General features: G+C 42.6%; 2 protein-coding genes across 3 annotated transcripts in view; both read left to right on the top strand.

Annotated features, from left to right (window-relative positions):
* Window positions 1–719: 719 nt before the first annotated feature.
* arsb (arylsulfatase B) lies at window positions 720–19,701 on the top strand (the record flags this gene model as incomplete). Of its 2 annotated transcripts, XM_083984238.1 has the most annotated exons (9): window positions 720–1,187; window positions 1,931–2,117; window positions 2,751–2,941; window positions 4,067–4,274; window positions 8,602–8,851; window positions 10,096–10,166; window positions 17,048–17,179; window positions 18,027–18,172; window positions 19,579–19,701. In XM_083984238.1, exons 1-9 carry the CDS (start codon window positions 918–920, stop codon window positions 19,699–19,701), a joined length of 1,578 nt encoding a protein of 525 aa, XP_083840364.1. In that variant the 5' UTR covers window positions 720–917. The 2 variants fall into 2 exon arrangements, with proteins under 2 accessions (XP_083840364.1, XP_083840363.1); XM_083984237.1 differs by lacking the exon at window positions 19,579–19,701 and having other exon boundaries at window positions 18,027–19,123.
* Window positions 19,702–19,766: 65 nt separating this feature from the next.
* The window catches only part of lhfpl2a (LHFPL tetraspan subfamily member 2a), a 51,310-nt gene continuing 50,526 nt past the window's right edge, over window positions 19,767–20,550 (top strand). The window contains exon 1 of the mRNA XM_083983436.1: window positions 19,767–19,793. The gene's annotated coding sequence lies outside the window, so the exon portion shown is untranslated. The remainder of the gene's footprint in view (window positions 19,794–20,550) is intronic.

Here is a 20,550-nt window from a genome sequence, read left to right as displayed (position 1 = left end):
GTTAGCAGCAGCTTTTGTTTTATCAGTTGTGAAATTTCATACCAACTTCCACATCCCTCATTATTTATTACCTTGGAATAAATAACCCACAGCTAATTATTGGCTGTTCATTTCTAACCAACGTTTAGAGAGGATATAGATCATATTACACAATAAAAACGAGCTCATAAAAAACTGACTTTATGTAGCTACTTTATGTATAGTATACACAGTGATTTGTTGTGTCTGTCTCACTCTTGGGTTTGATTGTAGACCTGGTAACTTAGCTTTTTGTTCAGTCAGCTAGCTGCCTCTAACTTATCTCAATCTGTGTTTGTCCAAAAACCAAAGAAAATTCTTGCTCAATTTAAAGCTGTGTTTTTCAAAGACATAAAAAACATCAGCAACAACAACAAAAATACAAACAAGATAATACAATTTACAACAAATCCCCCAATCCATAGAAGAAAGACAAACTAAAGCCACAAAACAAACAAATAAACGACAAACTATATGCAAAACACAACAAACAAGTAAATAGGTCTACTCCGTCCAAATCAATAAATAAATGATTAAATCAATCAAACAAATGAACAAATACCTACACTAACCTGATAACTTTGACCAGACTGGGCTTCCGTACACTCACGTGATTGGTGGTTTTTCCAGTCCTCTGATTGGCTGCTGCAGCTGAGGCAGTGTTTTCAATTTGCGGAACAGGGAAGTGGCTGATGGTGCAACATATGACTTCAGTTTCGACTTTTATTTGAATTACTGATAAAAACAACACCACCAACAACAATACAAACACCGACCTCCTCCAGCCGAGACGCCCGGTGACCTGCAGCGCTGCCCGGCTTCCTCTCAGCCATGGCCCGCTCTCTGTGACTGGAGCCTGTCGGTCGGACTGAAGCGGATGTTTACATGAGGAACTAACGATGGCAGCGGACGGACTCTTGCTGCTGCAGGTTGTTGTTGTCGTTAATGTTGTGTTGTTTCCCGGCGGCGGTGTGTCAGCCGCTCGGCAGCCACACATCGTCTTCATCCTGGCCGATGACTTCGGCTGGGACGATGTGGGATACCACGGCTCCGAGATCAGGACCCCGAACCTGGACAAGATGTCAGCCGGAGGAGTCCGCCTGGAGAACTACTACGTGCAGCCGCTGTGCACCCCGTCCAGGAACCAGCTCCTGACCGGCAGGTACCAGGTGAGCAGCCTGCAGCCTAGTTCAGTTATTACAAGTCCCACAATTGATTCAAAAGTGACTTATTCCCAAACAAAAGCACATAATAAAGACTAACAAAACTATCCTAAAGCATTGCAATCTGCATTAGATGATAATAACATCACCCTACAACTATGACTTACTGCAAATGTAACTTAAATGTTTTATATTTTTGCACAATTAATGTATAATGCATTTGCAGAAATAAAACTTCCAGGAAGTGAACAGGATATTTGTTTTCCACCAAAGCATGATGATGTCAGAGTTTCGTATTTACCTTTGAGGTGACTATACAAAGGAATCACAAACATAGCCAGACACAAAACAAACTGTATGTATAAGAAGTTTTCTATAATCAGACTGTTAGAGAAAAAGTGTAGCACATTATAATAATCAGCAGCATCATGAGGTGAGGAGAAGCTTTTGTAAATTATGCATGAAAGGTGTAAAAATTAGCTGTTTTGAGGATTTATTATTTCAATTTGATAACTGCAGTTGAAAGATAAAGCTCATAATGAGGAAGTTATCCTGTTGTAGACTTTCGGGAAGAACTTGAACTTTCCAGGGTGGAAATAAAATCAAATATGGACTCTAACGGAGGACAGAGTCGCACCACATCAGGAAGTTTTATTTTGAAACTTCTCCCTCTGTCGTCACTGTTGCCACAGAGCCTGTTAGTTTCCTCTTTGTATACATTGTTTATCCTTTAACCCTTTCCCCCACAGATTCACACGGGCATGCAGCACCAGATCATCTGGCCCTGTCAGCCGTACTGCGTGCCCCTGGACGAGAAGCTGCTGCCCCAGCTGATGAAGGAGGCTGGCTACGCCACGCACATGGTGGGCAAGTGGCACCTGGGCATGTACAAGAAGGACTGTCTGCCCACACGCCGCGGCTTTGACACATACTTTGGTTTGTATTTGGTTGAATAATAAACATCCACTTTAGTTTTTACTGTATTTAATTATACATGGAATATTTCTTCATTTATGTAAAATTGTATCTTCTAACAAATGACAAACAGGGATCAGATTTGTTATAAAGCTTTACACAAAGTTAGTATACAGAAGAAATAACACTTATAGTATACAATTCTGCATTATAATAACTAACCCAGTCATTTATGTTTTCCTCTATAGAGGCCTGAGACCTTTTGATCAATATTGTTACAGTCATATAGAAATTCAAGCCATCTACATTATTAACAGCGAGTCTCTTATCTCACTTATTATTTATTTATTTATTTTACTTTAGTACCTGTTTTTAACAATTTTATCTTAAACTGATAATCAGAATAGATAAATAAAAACAAATTATTTTTATCCCAACAATGCAGTTGCAGGGGAACTTTTTGGTAATTTATATTATTTCTTTTATAGGTGCCATATTTTTCTGGATAATTTTCATGAATTTCCTCATAATATCTCAAAAATGTGCTTGTATTTAAGAGACATGGAAAAGTTGTTTGCTTTGTCAATTTCTAGTATTTTGCAAAAAAAGTAGGACATTCTGTGATTGGTAAGTGTATTTTCTGTCTGTGTTCAGGCTACCTGATGGGCAGCGAGGATTATTACACTCACGTGCGCTGCAGCCCCATCACCGCCCTGAACGCGACTCGCTGTGCGTTGGACCTGAGGGAGGGAGAGGAGGTCGCCACCGCCTACACAGGAGCCTATTCAACAGAGCTGTTCAGCCAGAGGGCCGTCAGTGTCATCGAGAAACACAACCCAGACAAGGTCTCTCACACACACACACACACACACACACACATACACATACGCATGCATTCACTATGCACAGCTCTAATAAATCTAATAAAGATCCAGCAAACCGTAGTGAAGACCTAGAAATGGAAGACAACAAGTTACTTGTGCACCACTTGAAAGCAACACACTAGTACTACACAGTATGTACATACTTTTTTTCATGGGATACTGTTTATACTGTTAGTAAACAAGAAACATGTTGTACAAGCAGGAAATGACAGAATGTGAATGGCAGAGTGAATACTAAGCAAAAGGGAAATTATATGATTGACAAGAAAGAAAACTGTTGATTGACAGCAGAACTCTAGCTGCTCCTGCACCTTTGAGTTTATCTGCATGTGTCAATCTCGCAATAATCCGTCCAGCAGTCTGATGTTAATTTAAACAGACAAATAAATGGCCAAATATGGAAATTCATAATTTGTTTTATAAAATAAAAAGCTCTCTGTCATCGGAATAATTAAAGGCTTTTGGCTTTGTTGACTCTATAAACACAAGATGTTTTATTATTAAACCTTTATTTAAAAAAAAACAAGAGGCAATCGAGCCTTTGCGGTCGCCGCTCCTAAACTTTGGAACAACTTACCATTCCCCATTAGAACAGCTCCAAATTTAGAACATTTTAAATCCCTACTGAAAACCCACCTCTTCTCCCTGGCTTTTAACCCCTGACTGATTGTTTTATCATTACAGTTTTTATTGTTTCCTATATTTTACGCTTGTATGTTTATTTTATTGTGCTTTTATCTGATGTTTAAACTGTAATTGTAATTGTTTTAATTGTAAAACACCTTGGTTCAAGGTGCTATATAAATAAACCTGACCTTGACCTTGACCTTGACCTTTATTTAACCAGATAAGACCCATTGAGATTGAGATCTCATTTGCAAGGGCGACCTGGCCGAGAGTTCAGCAACACACATCACCATCATTTATTACAGTACAAAAGACAAATTATAAGCAGAAAATTAGAATAAACAATGAATTACAAAAGACAATGGATTCTCCTTGTCCATTATTTAATAAGGAATGGGATCATTTGTTTGTTTAAGTGTATAATAATAACTCACACATGTCGTCCTCTTCGTCTTTCAGCCGCTCTTCCTCTACGTGGCGCTGCAGGCCGTCCACGCGCCGCTGCAGGTGCCAGAGCGCTACACGGCCCCTTACAGCTTCATCAAAGACCACCACCGCAGGCTCTACGCCGGCATGGTGTCGGCCATGGACGAGGCGGTGGGAAACATCAGCCTGGCCTTGCAGCAGCGGGGGCTCTGGGACAACACGGTGCTCGTGTTTTCAACAGGTTTGAAACACACTGCATGTCATTAAGCAAATAAACATCTACAGTATCATATTTTTCTGATTCGTTATAAACACCTTGTTTGTCAAAGGAAGAATCTGTGCTGTAATGTAGTGGATAACACTCAGCTGAGGTTAAAGGTCAAAAGGTCAGACCAGGCCAATGGGTGGTTTACACAGCCTTTGTTTCACTGGAAGCCGACAAAGAGAGATCAGGTTTTACACACAGATAGGATAATCAGGTGAACAGCTCAGGGAATGCTAATATGTTTTCCACAGCTTTTATTTTTCCAGTGGATTCTTTCATAGTCTGCCAGAGTGGAAACCAAATCAGTGGATGCTAAGTAAAGAGCAATTACATTTTATGTTTGCAGACAGAAAAACACATGTTGTGTGAGCAGAGCATCAAAGCCAGTTGTTTTTTTGTGTTGTTTTTTTAGAGGGTTAAGGGGAGTTCAGGTGACAGCTTAGTGGCAGCTTTATTGGATTAATGCAGCAGAGGGTTAGATAACACATTTTACTGCACAATATAATCAAGAACGATAAAGAGATATAACAGATGTTCTGGCATCAGAGGGAGCAGGAATCTGATTGATCACTCGTGGTTCCCCTTGAAGATCCAGAGTCAGAAGGTGAGAGAGGTCGTCTTAGTATCACGGACAGGCCAGCTGAGTGTAAACCAAGGGAACCTGGACCAAAACCAAGTGACACATAGTGCAACATAGTCAGGGGACAGAAGCACAAAGAGAAACAAAATGACCTCAGAAAAACACAAGATGACCTCAAAGAGACTCAAAATGACGTCCAGAGACACAAAATGACGTTACAGAGGAACAAAATGATCTTAAAGAAGAATGAAATGACCACAAGGAGACTCAAAATGACCTAAAAAACATTAAAAATTATCTCAAAGAACTGCCAATGACGCTAAGGAGACAAACAGTATTCATAAAAAGACACAAAAGGTATCAAAAAACTAGAGCTGCAAAAATTAATCGAACAATAATCGACGACATTTTGATAATCGAACAACCGGTTTGAGTAGTTTTTTTAATGGAAAAAAGTCCAAATTCTCTGATTTCACCTTCCTAAATGTGAATATTTCTGGTTTCTTTGTTCCTTTATGACAATAAACTGAGTATCTCTTTGGTTTGTGGACAAAACAAGAGATTTAAGGACGTCATCTTGTGGTTTGGGAAACGCTGATTGACATTTTTCAACATTTTTTAACATTTTATTGACAATAATTGTCAACAATTGACAACAACTATTCGATTAATCGTTTACATAATCGACAGATTAATCGATAATGAAAATAATCGTTAGTTGCAGCCTTAAAAAAACAGGCCACAGTCACGACACAGCGAGTGGCCATACATTGACATTGTTGTTCTTTTAGATCAGTTAAAGTTGCCTATTCCATATGTGTTTATTACAGTGAATAAACAGTGTAACTTAATCTAACGGTATATAGGCTAGTGTCATCACCAAGAACCAGAGAGCTTTACTGAAATGATGATTCTCCACATACAGTATTCAGTGCAGACGGCCACTGTAATACTCCATCTCTCCACTAGGTGGCAGTGTTTTCTTGTATTTGCTGCAGCAGAGGATTTTGTTTAGTCTCAGGATGTGGAGGTTTACAGAGAGAAGGTAGACTGGAGTTGGCTCACATCTTCACCTAGACCACTGGAGTCTCGGTTCTGTTGAATGTTGAAAAAAAAAAACTCATCTTATAAACCTTCGGTGGAGAACATAATAAGGCCGGGACGAGGCTTTAAAACCGCCATCTAAACAACATGTGCCTACTTGCTGGTTTCCACATGTGGAACCTCTAATGAATTGCATCTGAAGTAGGTAACTCCTTTGAGGGTTATTTTTAGTGGGGGTTTTTTTTGGGGGGAGGGGGTTTTAAAAGGGGTAATTAGAAGACAGGAACAATGCTGTGAAAGTAAAGTGAGAGGTTTTTTATGCCTGTGGTGGGCTGCGGTAGGTTGCCTGTTTCATTGTTCTTGCACACATTTTGGTTGGAGGATCGAGCCAGCCATGTGCTGCGCAGACACCGACTCTGCTGATTCGACGACGCTGAAGCAGAAAGACTCACCGTGCTGCTTCTGTGTGGATGTTATGTAATCTGTGGTGGTGTGAGAGGAATATATAGTTGATAAATGAATATTCAATATGAGGCCAATCAGTGGGGTTATTATTAGCTATTATTCCTGCTTTTTATAACTAGGATATTAATGTTGACCCATATGTGTCAGGATTAACAGGAAGGAAATGAGCCCTGAAGTTGTTCCTATATGACGACACTTTCTGCAAACTGGCTGCCTCACTGGGGCTTTACTGTAAAATAGATAGACAGGGGGAGAGTGTGCAGGGGTTGGTGTGGGGGTGGGAGGGGTGGGAGAGGTGGGGGCCAGAGAGGAGAGTATACTGGCCTACATAGAGCCAAGGAAGGCAGCTTGAAAAGGCATTAAGGAGCAGACGGGTCTTTTCCAGAACAGTTCGGGAATCGGCACAGACTACTTCCTGGACTTGCATGACACTCCGGTGCTGAAAGGGGAGACCTGGCTGGATGTGATTGGTCAAGTGTGTTTGTACTGGACCGACCGGCTGACTGACTGGGATGATGACAGTCGACCTAACTGCCTGTGTGTGTGTGTGTGTGTGTGTGTGTGAGCACTTGTGTAATGGTTGGACGTTGTGCAGGAGTATTTGTCCATCGGGGGAACAAATGGATGAACATTAGCTGGATTTGAGTCTGGCTACACTCTAGACGATATGTAAGTCTTAACTCATTTTAAAAACGTGGGAGAAGATACAACTGTAATCCTCCAAACACACACACACACACACACACACATACAGTATTAGACGATTCAGACCACACTTGCCATTTGTAGAAACAGGAGATCTCACAGAGACTTGTGGGATCATAATGATGTCAGAAGAAAAACAAATATGACGCTGCAATGTTCTTCCGTCCCTGCTGTTTTCCATGTCGACACCATTACGATGTGTTTTTGCTTTAAACTTTATTACATCAGTTGTGTTGTTGCCATAATTTCAACCAGCTACCCTTATTTTTGTGTGTTCAACTTGGCTTCAATGAGCCGCCATGTTTGTTGAGGTGAAGAAGTTCACCACATCCAATTGGTGACACCTCCTGGAGAGGCTCGCTCTCATTGGCTGTTGGGGATATATATACATAAATGATCATGTTTGATATTAAAGCAGAAGTGAGTGATCCGGTCGTTTTCGCTAATGCTGCGTTCCAGGCAGGCTTTTGAAATCGTAAATTACAGCTTCAAGTCACAACTTACGACTTTGTAGCGTTCCAGGCAACCCACTCGTGTTTTTCCGACCTGTTTTACCGGTGAAAGTCACTATAACGGCCACTCGTAACTTCCGACCGGTGAACTCGTACCAGATCGAACTGGTACCACTTCACGGTCGGAAAAATACGAGTTTCCTTGAACGCACCATAACAGTCCTCGTCGCTACGTCACCACATTCACGGCGTTCCTTGGCTGCACACACAGCCCTGCATGCCGTTCTCTCTCCTCATTGGATAAAAACTGTAGGATACGATAAATGTTTTCTCTTCGGCTCAGAGCAGAGCAGAGGGACTGAGAGACCCGTGTTTCAGTCCAAACACTCTATGTAAGTGATTGCTGTCGGAAGATATAACTATTTAAGACTTATATTAACACAAATATATCACTCACTTCTGCTTTAATGATTGAAAATCAGGGAGGCTTCGACTTCTATCGACACACTTGAGGATTATTTAGACTAATAATCAATTGGCACGAACCTTGATCGTTGTCACAACATCTTCTTAACAACTGTTTGGTTGGTTGCCATCATGACCTTTAATACAAGTGTTCATGGTCCCCAAAGGATCAATTGTAATGACTTTTGCTGATCCTCCACTTTTTTAAGTGTAGTTACATAAATATTAGCCTAAGTATGTGAATTGGACCAAATTTAGTGCAGACGTTCATTGTTCCCAGAGGAAAAGCCCTAATGACTGCGGTCAGCCGTTGACTTTTATTAATAAAAGCTACCAAGAGGATCTTTCCAGCTTTTGGATAGTTAGTTTGCCAACGGTTTTTCATGATCTCAGAGTTTTGCTGTGGTGGGTAGCTACTTCAGATTCTTCCATTAATTGAGTTACTTGAGTGTTTTTACAGTTTATTCTCTTAAGTGCTTTGTTCTGTGTGGAGCGACTGTGGTTGTTGACTCCTCCGACCTCTCAATCTTAACATTTACTTTAATCTAAAACCCCCTGATCCGTCTCTGTCCCCCTCTGCTTGTCGGACTAGATAACGGAGGTCAGACGCTGGCCGGCGGCAGCAACTGGCCGCTGCGAGGGAGGAAGTGGTCGCTGTGGGAGGGTGGGGTCCGCGGGGTCGGATTCGTCGCCAGCCCGCTCCTCAAACGGCCCGGAATCGTGAACCGCGAACTGATCCACATCTCCGATTGGCTGCCGACGCTGGTTGGCCTGGCAGCGGCAGGAGGGAGCACCAACACCACAAAGCCCCTGGACGGATTCAACGTCTGGAACACAATCAGGTGAGGTTTTTTTTTTTTTTTCTTCACAGATCTGAGGCTTTTGAACTTCCAGCTGAGAGCGGCGGTTCTTGGGTGGCGGGTCGGCCTGTGGCCTGCGTTTACTGCGTGAGCGATACCAGCCCTCGAGTTTGACAGCCTGCCCTCTCTTTGTGCCTCTTTCCGATCCTCTTCCTCCTCCCCACACACACACACACACACACACACACACACACGCTCCTCGCTCCAGCTCCCTCTGCCTTGTCTCCCTCACCCGGCGTCTTTTTCTTGTAGGAGCTCCTGCTCCTTCAATAAGCCCTTTGTTACTGTGGCAATGAGAGCTCAAAGAGAAGGAAATTCCATCAGTCATTCTCACACAAATCAGTGGTCCCTCCATCCCTCTTGCTCCCCCACCACCCACCCCACCCCTCCACCCCCCTCTCATCTCTTCTTCATCCTCCACCTCTTTGCCTCTCACAGTTATCAAAGCCTGCTTTTGGATCGGCTAATTAGTTTTGCTGCAAATCCTTTTATGTTGCAAACATTCCCGGGATGTTGTAATTATCCTATTTGTGATTTATTGAACCACGTGCGGCTGAATTTCTTGTGTTTTGGTTCGATCCAGTCAGTTTTCCAGGTCGTCGCTGCAGCTGTCAGTGAGTCCGGTTTGACTGACACATTATATTTGTAAACTAAATGTGGACACAATGAAGGAGGTGAAATTGAGGGCTACAGCAGAGCCCCAGCAGAAAATCAAGGCTTAGCCCTGGACCACAAACTACTACTCACAGCCTCCACTTGACTCCATTGGCTGACGCAAATCAGCTGACCGCCGGCTGCTGGCGTTGCCGTGTGAGCGACGCAACAACACTGGGCACAAACTGCTGTTTGTTTGCACTTATACGGTTTCATTTTGTGTTTAATTGGGCCCTCCCGTTGCAGAAAAGCAGCGGCCTGACAGCTCGGGCTTGGTTGGAAATAAAAATGAAACCAGAACAGTAGGCAGCGAGAGAGAGTGAGAGTTATTTTAGTTGTGTTATCAGACACTGTGGTCGCAGAGAGCAGTGCGTTTTCTCTGTGGTGGAGTGTGGTCAGAGCACATGACCGCCTGGTGAACACCGGCCAGCTGGTTCACATTTACAGATCCCAGTGGATTTTACAGTGCATGAGTCACACACATCGTGGTGGTGTGCATGCACGGCGTGTGTGTGTGTGTATGTTGGTTGTGTATCCATGTATTTAAGGGTAACATTGCTTTTATGTTACAGCAAAGGGTTCGCCTCACCCAGAGTGGAGCTGCTGCACAACATCGACCCTCTGTACTATGACATCGCCCCATGTAAGTTCACGTTTACACCACACACAATGAATCATCTAACGATTATTGCATCTCATTTCTCTTAATTAGTCAGATAATTGTTCAGGCTCACCACAAAAACCAGAATGAGCTAGGTTTTCCAACCGATAATCAGGTTAAAGTGATATTAAACTGTTAAAAAAAAACAAAAAAACAACTCCAGAAGCTGCAGCGAGAGAATATTTGGCATTTTTGCTTGAAAAAAGACGACACGTCTCGGCTCTGCTCATAAGATCAAGAGCTAAGAACCTCCTCTTTGCACAAAGATGAAACCCCCTTCGACTGCCCTGTGTTGTTTTGAGTGTGTATTTATGTAGAGTGTATACGCTCTCATCCAGAACCCGGTGAGGAGAGGATTTTGACGTGGATTTTGAAATACGAGCTTGTGAAATACAAACATTGGCTGACCCGAGCTGCAGAGATCCCATCGCTTCACTGTTAAACATATTCCGAGCTGTGAACCCTGCCAATAAGTCTGAGATCATTTCACTTCTTTTATGTAAATCAACTTGCTCTTGGAAAACCTAGTTTGCGGTTTTGATACGCGTCTTGTGTTTCTTGTGTTTCAAAACTGCAAACGAAACTGCAAACTCATCCCCAGATCCCACCAAAAGTGTCACTTGTTCAGAGAAACTGTAAATTCGAAGTCCAGATATGAGGTTAGGGAGCTTCTCTCTCGGTCCAGACCAAAATATCATAACAACTGACGGGATGGATTGCCATGAAATTTTCATGATCTCTAATGGATGAATCCCAGTGACTGTGCTGATGCTCAGACTTTTCCTGCAGCCACAATCATATCACATTTATCATCATTTTCATAACCTTAAACATTTACTCAACGGCAGGATTTAATTAGTGAAATGTCATAACTGTTATTCGATGAAGAGGCATCCAAAAGTCATTGACTCTGCAAGGGGGATCTAGTCTTTAACTGGTTGTACAGACAATCTTGGTCTCCAGAGAATGAATCCCAATAACTTTTGTTATTCTCAGAAGTTTCCTGTGGCCAAAAACAGGTTACAATTTCCATCATATCTTGAGAAATATCTCAAAATGTGCTCGAAACATTCTCACCACATCTTATGAGGGATAATCATGTTCCCCAGAGGATGAATTCCAATAATTTTGGCAATCCCCAAAACTGAACTATAGGCACATCCGAAAGCCATTGACTCTGCAAGAGTGGACTGGAGGGGATGAATCAGTTCAATTCAGTAACATCATATATTGAGAAATATCTCAACATGCATGGTGCATTCCCATCACATGTTATAGGGGATATTCATGTTCCCCAGAGGATGAATCCTAATAATTTTGGCAATCCCCAAAAGTGAATTGTCTCTGCTGGTATTGGATGTAGCGGCATCCAAAAGTCTTTGACTCTGCAAGAGTGATCTATATTTTGACTGGTTGTACAGACATTCTTGGTCTCCAGAGGATGAATCTCAGTAACATTTGTTCTTCTCAGACATTTCTTGTGACCACAAACAGGTTGCAATTTTCATAATTTCTTGAGAAATATCTCAAAATGTACTTGATGCATTCCCAGCACATGTTATGAGGGACATTCACGTTCCCCAGAGGATGAATCCTAATAATTTTGGCAATCCTCAAAAGTGAACTATTGGATTATAGACACATCCAAAAGTCATTGACTCTGCAAGAGTGATGTTATATTTACTCTAAATGCGTTGGCGTGAAATGTTGTACTGACATTCATGGTTCCCAGAGGATGAGACTCAGTGTCTATATGTCCTCTTGACCGTAGACTATACGTTCTTTTTAATTATGTGTTGACCTCTCCCCGGGTTGCGACCCACTAGTTTAAATCCCATCCATCTACCCATTATCTATGTATAGATGGACGCTGGGCGCTGCAGCCTCCCAGCTCACACTGGGGGCAAGAGGAGGCGTACACACACTGGGAAGGTCAGCAATCTGTCACACAGGGTTGGAAAAAAATATAGTCAGACATAAAAGCAATTTAAAGTCACCAGTTAACCTAAGCTGCATGTGTCTGGAGACCGTGGGAGGAAACCTGCGCAGCCACGTGCAATCTCCTGGACGGTTTTAAAACCCTCTGAGCCATAATTTCATCTGCAAAGTGAAGGCAACAATTTGATAAAGGATGTTGAGGCGATGGAAACCTTGTGTTACCTCTCCTCCTCCTCCTTCTCGGTGCTTTATGGGATGTGTGTTCCCTCTCTCTCTCTTTCTCTCTTTTCCCAACGAGGGCCAACAAGTATGAAGGCTTCATTGTTTGAGCCGGTATTCACAAACACCAGACATCGTGAATCCAATTGACGCAAGTTAAAACAGACTGGGGCCTAAGAATAGCATGTTATGTAACATTTGACTAAACTCACATTAGCTTATTAGAAATCCTCATTATGTTTATTATGTGTGCTTGAAATTTGTGAGTGTAGTGATTGTGTTAGTGGCTGATCTCACATGGTGTCTAGACTCTCACCAGTGGAAGTCCAATTAAAACCACATTTCATCAATATTAACTGCCTCAAATTAAAATGACACTTCTTCCACTTATTGATCAATGAAAGTTTTTTTTGTTTGTTTGTGCATTTTAGTTTTGCCCTTGTGGCCTCTGAATCTCCTAATGTGTTGTTCTGTTTTCTTCTGAGGAGCGCCGATAGCACAAGGTTGATAATGTAATCAGTCACTGTTGAAACTGTAATCAGTCGACAGTGTTGAAATCGGAGATCGTTGACGTTCGAGGGCAGTGTGTGTGTGTGTGTGTGTCCAGTTTAAACGCTGTGATTGCAGGGAGGTTTCCAGGAAATGGGTCTTGTGACTGCCTTTTCTTTTTTTTTTTTGCTTTAAGACACAGTGAGGTCTCATTCTTGTCTAAACCACTTCATATTAGGTGAACCAAACCACCATCTGCCACCATCTCTGAGGAGGTGCCTGGGATTCTGGTCTTAAAAACAAAACAAAAAAACCCCCACTATTTCTGACCCTGTGGAGGATGCTGCACCTTGTGCGTTCAAAAATAGCGGAGGTATAGGAGGAGTACATTTTTCTACTTGAAATGTTTCACAGATGTACCGCAATCGGCACGTGATGGGTCCTCGAGAGAGCAGATGTTGTAGCTTTTGATCCGCCATAAAGGTCCTGTCAAGGCCTCTCACACACACACATACTGTACATACACCCTTTTACATTTATCTAAAGGCAAGTTGCAAAGTTGTCACATAGGGACAATGAGTGAGACGGAAATGATAGGAAAGAGCACAGATGAGATCCAGCAAAGGGCCTAAGTGAGTCAGATTGGGGGGTAATCACAGAGCTTTAACCGTTTACACTCTACAATAGATTTCAGTTCTTACCCGTCCAGGCTATAAGTTACTCTGGAGTTTAAAACGAAGCTGGCAGTTTGAGGCGTTATATGCATGGATGCAAACAGCGCGCCGAAAAGCGAAACTCGCTTTTTTCATGACCAATTAGGTGACTTGTGTGAATCGTTCAGATCCGAAGAGTTTTTGTTTTTGGGAGGGGGGGGGGGTCTCAGCGTCTCAGCTCGGGTCAGTAAAATGTTTTTCTAACAGGCTGACAGTGACAATCACGTGAAACTGAGGCGAACTCATTCATGGTTGTCTCTGATTATACTGATAACAGCCGACCTCCAATGTAGACGCGCGACATGCGCGCTCATTAAAGCGGCGCGTATCTGCGTACATCGGTGCGACAGCGACGCCGCTTTTCCCCCCGTGCATGTGGAGCTGTGCGCCGCGGACATGCACGGTTCCCTACGTTGCTGTGTCAGGCAGGTGTCTCCCACGGAGCTCTGCCCCGTTTCAGAGGTGAAGGAAGCCCTAAGTGGAAAGACGTCACCTCCGCGATGTAGAATGTGTTCAATTAAAGTGAAACTAACACATTATATAGGCCTAGCTATATGTCCATTACACACTGAATGAAACATCACATGTCTTTATTTATTCAGTTTATTTTAATAGTAATAATTATGACTAACATTCAGTGAAGACCTAAAAATCAGTAGGCTATCTCCAAAATGGAAATATTGCAAAGGTTTTTTTTTTTTTTAAGCATTTTTAATATAGAAATGTTGACCTTCTGAAAACTATGTCTATCTACAGTATATGCACTCAATACTTGGTTGGGGTTCAACTACTGGAAATTGCCTTTCCGTGATATTGTAATGTACTTATTTGTTAATGGTGAGCACCCCCCCCCCCGGGAAATTCCTCTCTTTTTTGGTCCTGACCCGTTTGCATCCCTGTATATGAACCATCACAGCTGTTTATGTTTCATTTTAACTTTGAGTTTATCATTCAGGCTGTTGGTTGAGAGTTGTGTGTAAAACAACACGGTAAAGAAATCGATACAGTCATTACTGCTGTGATGTTTGATATAATTGTAGGGCTCAAGTTCAATACATACATATGAACGTGAACTTGACCATTTATGTATATTGACATGAAACTATCAGACAGTGATTTTGTCCGACAGCCAAACAAGAGGCTTGGTCAGGGAAGTCCATGTCTGATTGGTCTGATCAGATTGTAAAACCGAAATGATGAGCTGAAAGACGCTAAAACAAACAGAGGAACTTCTGAGTCAGGTCTCCTATGGGTTCATCTTTACTAGAAATGTTTTTTATCTTAAAATGAACTAAAAATGAAAATGAAATTAGATGAATGCAAGGTTACTTTCTCTTTCTTTTAACGTCTTAACAAGTAACCAAGACCCACTGGGGGAAAAAATCCACACATTTTTGATGAATAAGTCTGTGGAAAGTCCAGTCACCGATTTATCGTATCTCTGAGACCCGTCTGTTTATCCAGCTCCGACCGGCGGTCCTCAGGCTCCTGCTCGGCGTTCGCTGCTGCCGGTCATTACCATGTAAATCACTGGGACGGTAAGACGACCCGGCGAGGAACAACACGGCCGCTTTACAAGCCTTCACCCCTCTCACCGTGTTTTATGTTTGAATCCCAATTGTCGGCCGCTGCAGTGACAACCGGCCTCCTTTAGTGCATTCCTCTCCTCTTCCTTTCTTCCCCTCTTTCACTATTAACCCGGCCGCTCTTTGGAAACTCGCTCTCCATGTTCCTTCTCTGGGTTTCTCTCTTATTTAGCTCATCAAAAGACAACCCCCCGTCCCCCCTCTCTCTCTTTTTCTTTTTTTAAATACATAGCCTAGTCTTTCCTTTCAAGTTGCTTTTCAAAACCCCTCCTCTTTGCTGAGAAGAGGGATCCGAACTGAAATGGGTCACAGAGGGGGCCCTGAAGTTCTCACTTGTTGAGTAAGAAAGAGAGAGAAAGAGAAAGAGAAAGATACCCTGGACTTGGCCCAAACCTTAAATCACCCCCAAATTTCCCCTCCGCACTCCCCTGCTCTCCTTCTAGCAATTTCTCTGCTCTCTCTCTCTCTCAGGGTCTCTTCCCACTGTTCCCCCCTCGTCCTCCTCCTCCTCCTCCTCCCTCCTGTTTGAGGATCCTCCTGCTGTGGTGTCCAGATGAGCAGGGCAGGAGGAGGAGGAGGAGGAAGAGGAGAAGAGGACGTAAAGAAATGGACGGCGCTTCTCTCGGGGATTGAAGCCCCCTTCGCCTTAAAGAACCGAATAAATCAAACCCTGATGTTTCCAAAACCCGACTCATTTGTTATCCCACCTGCTTACATAACAGTGTGAACACCTGAATCTGGCGCCATGTCAGCAGCAGCAGCGACCCCCCACCCCACCCCACTCCACCACGGCTGCATCATCTTATGTAAGGATTTTGGGTTCTGCAGCCTGATGCATGTGAGAGCGATTAAGATACCCACATGTCATTTGTGCAATCATCAGCGACGAATTCAATGTCGCAGCTTTTGTCATGTGGTTGGCAAAAAAAAGGGGAGAAAAAAAAGAAAACCCTGGGATGGGAAATGTTTTAATTCTTTCGTCATGTCGCGTCGCTGCGGAGGAATCAACTCTATAAAACCAGCTCCGATGGGGAACGTCTATATGCGAAGAATGTGTTAAGGGGAAATACTTTTTGTTTTTGACAGCGTCAGGAGGCCGAAATCACTTCTCAAATCTGTCTAATCAGGACCATATTGTCGGGGTCAACCGCGGCGTGAACCCCTCTCAATACTCTCAAGGCCAAACGTAGACATGTGTGCTGCTGCTCAACTTCTGGGAGACATTTTCCTTTCCGTAAGAGCAGAAATAGCTCATGGCAGGAGGCTGCAGAGATTTCTGGACACCATCAGAACAAGGATGAATTATTTACTCTCGCCTTGTGCAACTGGTAGAATCAGGCCAATTGGTAACTGTGACCCTTGTTCCTCCTTTTTTTTTTTTTGCTTTACTGTCTTCAAGTCTGCCCCAAGTGCTGCAATGGGCAAATTATTCATTGTGCTTGGCAGACACCGAAGACTGGTGCTGAGTCGACCACATTACCGCTGTATTTGTCACATTCTTCCCAAACCCCCAAAGTACCATGTGTTTTAGGAAATTCATATGTAAAACAATTTCTGATCTTAAAAAAGGAGGAGGATTGTTTTTGGATGTGTTTTGTTTTCAGCAATTTTTCAAACCACTTAATTCCAGCTGTTTCTCTGCTGATTTGGCAGCGCAAAAATGAAGTCTTTCTTTACTGATGTATTTATTTTCACTTGACACCGACTGTAATTTCCAGGTATGTGCCGAGATGCGGTGCCAGTCTACCAACTGGTATCATTTACACAGGGGCGGCGGCGTTCTGTACCCAGCGGTAGTCTAATATCATCTTGATCAGCTATTTCTCCTTTTTTTTGTGTGTGTTTTTTTTTTTTTTTTTTAAACATGGATGACCTCCACCGTCCGTCCACCGGCTCCGTCCCGTGCTCTCCTCCGCAGGCCCTGGCAGGGAGCGCCAGTTAACTTTGGCTCAGGTGGTCAACGGAGACTCCTGGGCCAAGTCCGGCTTCAATGTGTCCATTCACGCCGCCATCCGATCCTCCAACTGGAAGCTGCTGACTGGCTACCCAGGTCAGTATCTTCTGTCGCCCCATAATGACATGTTTAGTCTGAAGGGGGGGGAAGTGGAGAATGAAGCACATGTATGCACAGACAGACACACCGACTTCTTATCTCTGCTAATCAGCCGTGGAAGGAGGTTAAGTAGGAGAAGTAAAGCACCTTTTATCCGCTGAAGTGAAAGGACTTAAAGTATCAAAGGAGACGAGGTGAATCTCAGAGGTTGCGAGATGATTAATGAGAGAAGAAAGAAGGAAAATAAAGCTCTGATGCCCGATCTGTAGTTGACTTTTTTTTTTTTTTTCTTTTTGGTGAAATATTTTTAGTTTTGAAACTTCAGGCCTCAATCATTTTTTTGTTTTAACTAAACCATCTGAGAAGTTTAGAGGAGGAAATGTCTCCGAGCTGCAGCTGCAACAATTCATCGATCAATCAGCAGCTATTTTCATAATCAAAGCCAAAATACCAAACGTTTGTTCGTCCCAGTTTCTCAGATGTGAAGATTTGCTGCTTTTCTTTATGTTACTGGAGAAATAATAAAATATATTTTGGGGTTTTGGACTGTTGGTCGGTCCAAACCGGTATTTTCAAGACGTCACTACACTACTATGACTAAAACTCATTAAAAGCTTGTTTTTAAAGTTATTTTAGGGGGATTTTTTTTTTTGCCTTAATTACACAGGAAAGCTGGAAAGAGGAATGATATCATGCCAAGGGTCACAGGTTAGACTAAGCTCAAATGGTGCATGCTGCACCACATGAAAAGTGTTTTTCAGAGTAAAAGTATAAAAAAAAAAGCATAAAGTAACATAAAATGCAAATACTCACTGTCCACTGTCCTTCATCTCCTCTCCTCCAGGATGTGACGTCTGGTTCCCGCGGCCCGGCCACAACGGCTCCGAGTCGAGTCCCTCCGGTCGGGATCCACTAAAGTCTGTGATGCTGTTTAATATAGCGAAGGATCCGGAGGAGAGGGTGGAGTTGTCTGCTCAGTTCCCCAAGATGGTGGATTATCTCCTCAGCCGGCTCCGTCACCACCAGAAAAACGCCTTGCCCATAAACTTTCCGGACGAGGACCCCAAATGTGACCCGAGCCCCACGGGAGCCTGGGGACCCTGGGCTTAGACGGACGTTACAGCACTTTGTTTACTGCAGGAATATCCTCTGCAGAGGAAAATCAGATTTTCGAAACATTTTTGTTTTAGTCTTTGATGATTTAATTTAATGCCGCTCAATCTAAAAGACATCTTATTCCATCAACCAATAACGTCAAGCCTCTAAATCAAATCACGCAGGTTTTTAAAGGAACATATTTCAGTCGCTCTTTTTTATCAGCAGCCAAAGCCGAGACTCAGCGGGACTTGTCATTCACAGACCGACTGACGGGCTGATCTGATCTCTGTGTCCCAGGACTATGGCGATTGCGTAAAACGGTGTTTAGCTACACATGCTGCTGATTTGTAAAGACCACGTCCCTGCTGCTTCAGGTATTTGCACTTCGCTTATCTGCTGTTGAGAAGCTGCAGGCGTCAAAAAGCTGGACAGAGATATCGGGCTGTTTGACCAGAGCAACACACTTCACCCACCGAACTGAAGTGGAGATGTTTTTATAGAGGAGACAGGAAAACTTGCACATTTTTAAATTCAAAGCTGCACTCATCAATATTTTTTATTTTGACAATCGCATAAGTATTAGTGCCATTGTAAGTAAGGGTTTAGTTTGAGGTAAAAACAGATATTCTCAGACAAATTTGGAAGAAAAAACCTTGAAAATTTGTGAGTTTTTAATGTCTGAGAACATCTGAACTTTTTAGTGACCAGCTTATTAAAAACACAACTTGAAATGAAAACTAACATCAGAAGTGGCCAAAAATGCATATCATATCTAAAATGTTAATATATGCTTTTAATGAACTGTGCTCTATTGTTTGCAAACCACTGTTTGTATGTGCAGAAACGTTGATGCTTATTGTTTTGTTCCAGAAAACAAAAGCTACTGAATAAAGAGCTTAAGATGCTCTAGATACATTTTAACAGCTAGTGCTCGTTTCTCTCATTGTTGCCTTAAAGTTAATAATGATGACTTGGTGCTAAATTAGTTGAGAGTGTATTTCTGAGGCTGAAAATGCGAGGAATTTCTTGCGGACTTGAGGCATCTCTTATGTCATGGCTTCAGAAATAACTCCCACATGCCACTCATTCATGGATGTACTGTTCTCATGGATTTGATGAAGTTATTTAAGGTCACGTTTCCTCTGTGCTGCTGACTTTGTTTCATGCATCGAGGTCAAACCAGGACAGAGAAACGAGTATATTAGGCGGTAAAACCCCCCAAAAATCAGTTACCTTCAAATGGATCATTTACATATTTGGAGTCTGAGTGGGAAAAACTAATTTCCTTAATACATACACCCTGTTTGACATCTGACCCCTTGGTGTTTGACCTCCCACTGGCAGCAGCATGCGGACTACCACAGGAAATGCTCCCTGCAGAGAGTGGGCGGCCCCGGCCTAATGTGGGCTCTGACCCTTAACCCGCCTCTGTGAATTGATTGGCAGCTGAGCAACACAAACACAACGGCTGGTTACAGAGGAGAGGTGGAGCTGCAGAGTTTAACATCAGCAGGTCAGTTATGTCACTGTGGGTTTGACTCCTGTATGGATGATTTTGTGTTAAAAGACATTATGTTATTGGGCCCTTTGTACCTTTATTACAGCAGCAGTTGCTACTTTTAGATGTACAGTTATAGCTCAGCCAGGCCATTCAATTGTCTGTCCGTGTCCCAGTGCATAAGCAGTATGTTTTATTGGCCAAATTGTGCTGGACTCCATTTGGCTTGTTAGCATTGTGCAGAGCACCTCGGCTATTTTGTGTCCAATCAAAGTAAACACTGCAGGCGTAACACATTATATAGGTGTGTTAGTTTGACCTTGAGAAATTCAATTAAGCACAATTTCAGTCGGACAAACATGTTCAGATGTATCTCAAAAGTTCAACACAACATCAGCTGTTGAGGGATGGAGAGACATGACGAATAATTTGGCACAAAAAAAACACAAATTGTACTTTTTATTCATGTCACGCATTTAATCATGAGCTTTAGAGGTTTTATTCTTAGCTAACAGCCAAATTCTAACACTTGTTTCCTAAATTGTTGAACTTAACCTTTAGAAATGTTTGAAAACTATCAATCAAACAATCAACTGAAGAGAAAGTGCTAATGAGCACTGTGACAAATTAATCCATTTCCTTCATCAGTGGAGGATTTTTGCTCAGTAGCAGCTAATATTTGGGGGGAAAAATGAAGTAAATGGACCTTTAGTGAGGATTATTTTGTGTCCAAGGCCCAGATTGAACTCTGATGCTTAATTGATGAGATGGA

The sequence above is a fragment of the Trachurus trachurus genome (genome assembly GCF_905171665.1).
Source record: "Trachurus trachurus genome assembly, chromosome: 12".
NCBI classification, from domain to species: Eukaryota; Metazoa; Chordata; class Actinopteri; order Carangiformes; family Carangidae; genus Trachurus; species Trachurus trachurus.
Note: the sequence above shows the minus strand (reverse complement) of the source record. Positions and strands in the feature narration are given on the sequence as shown.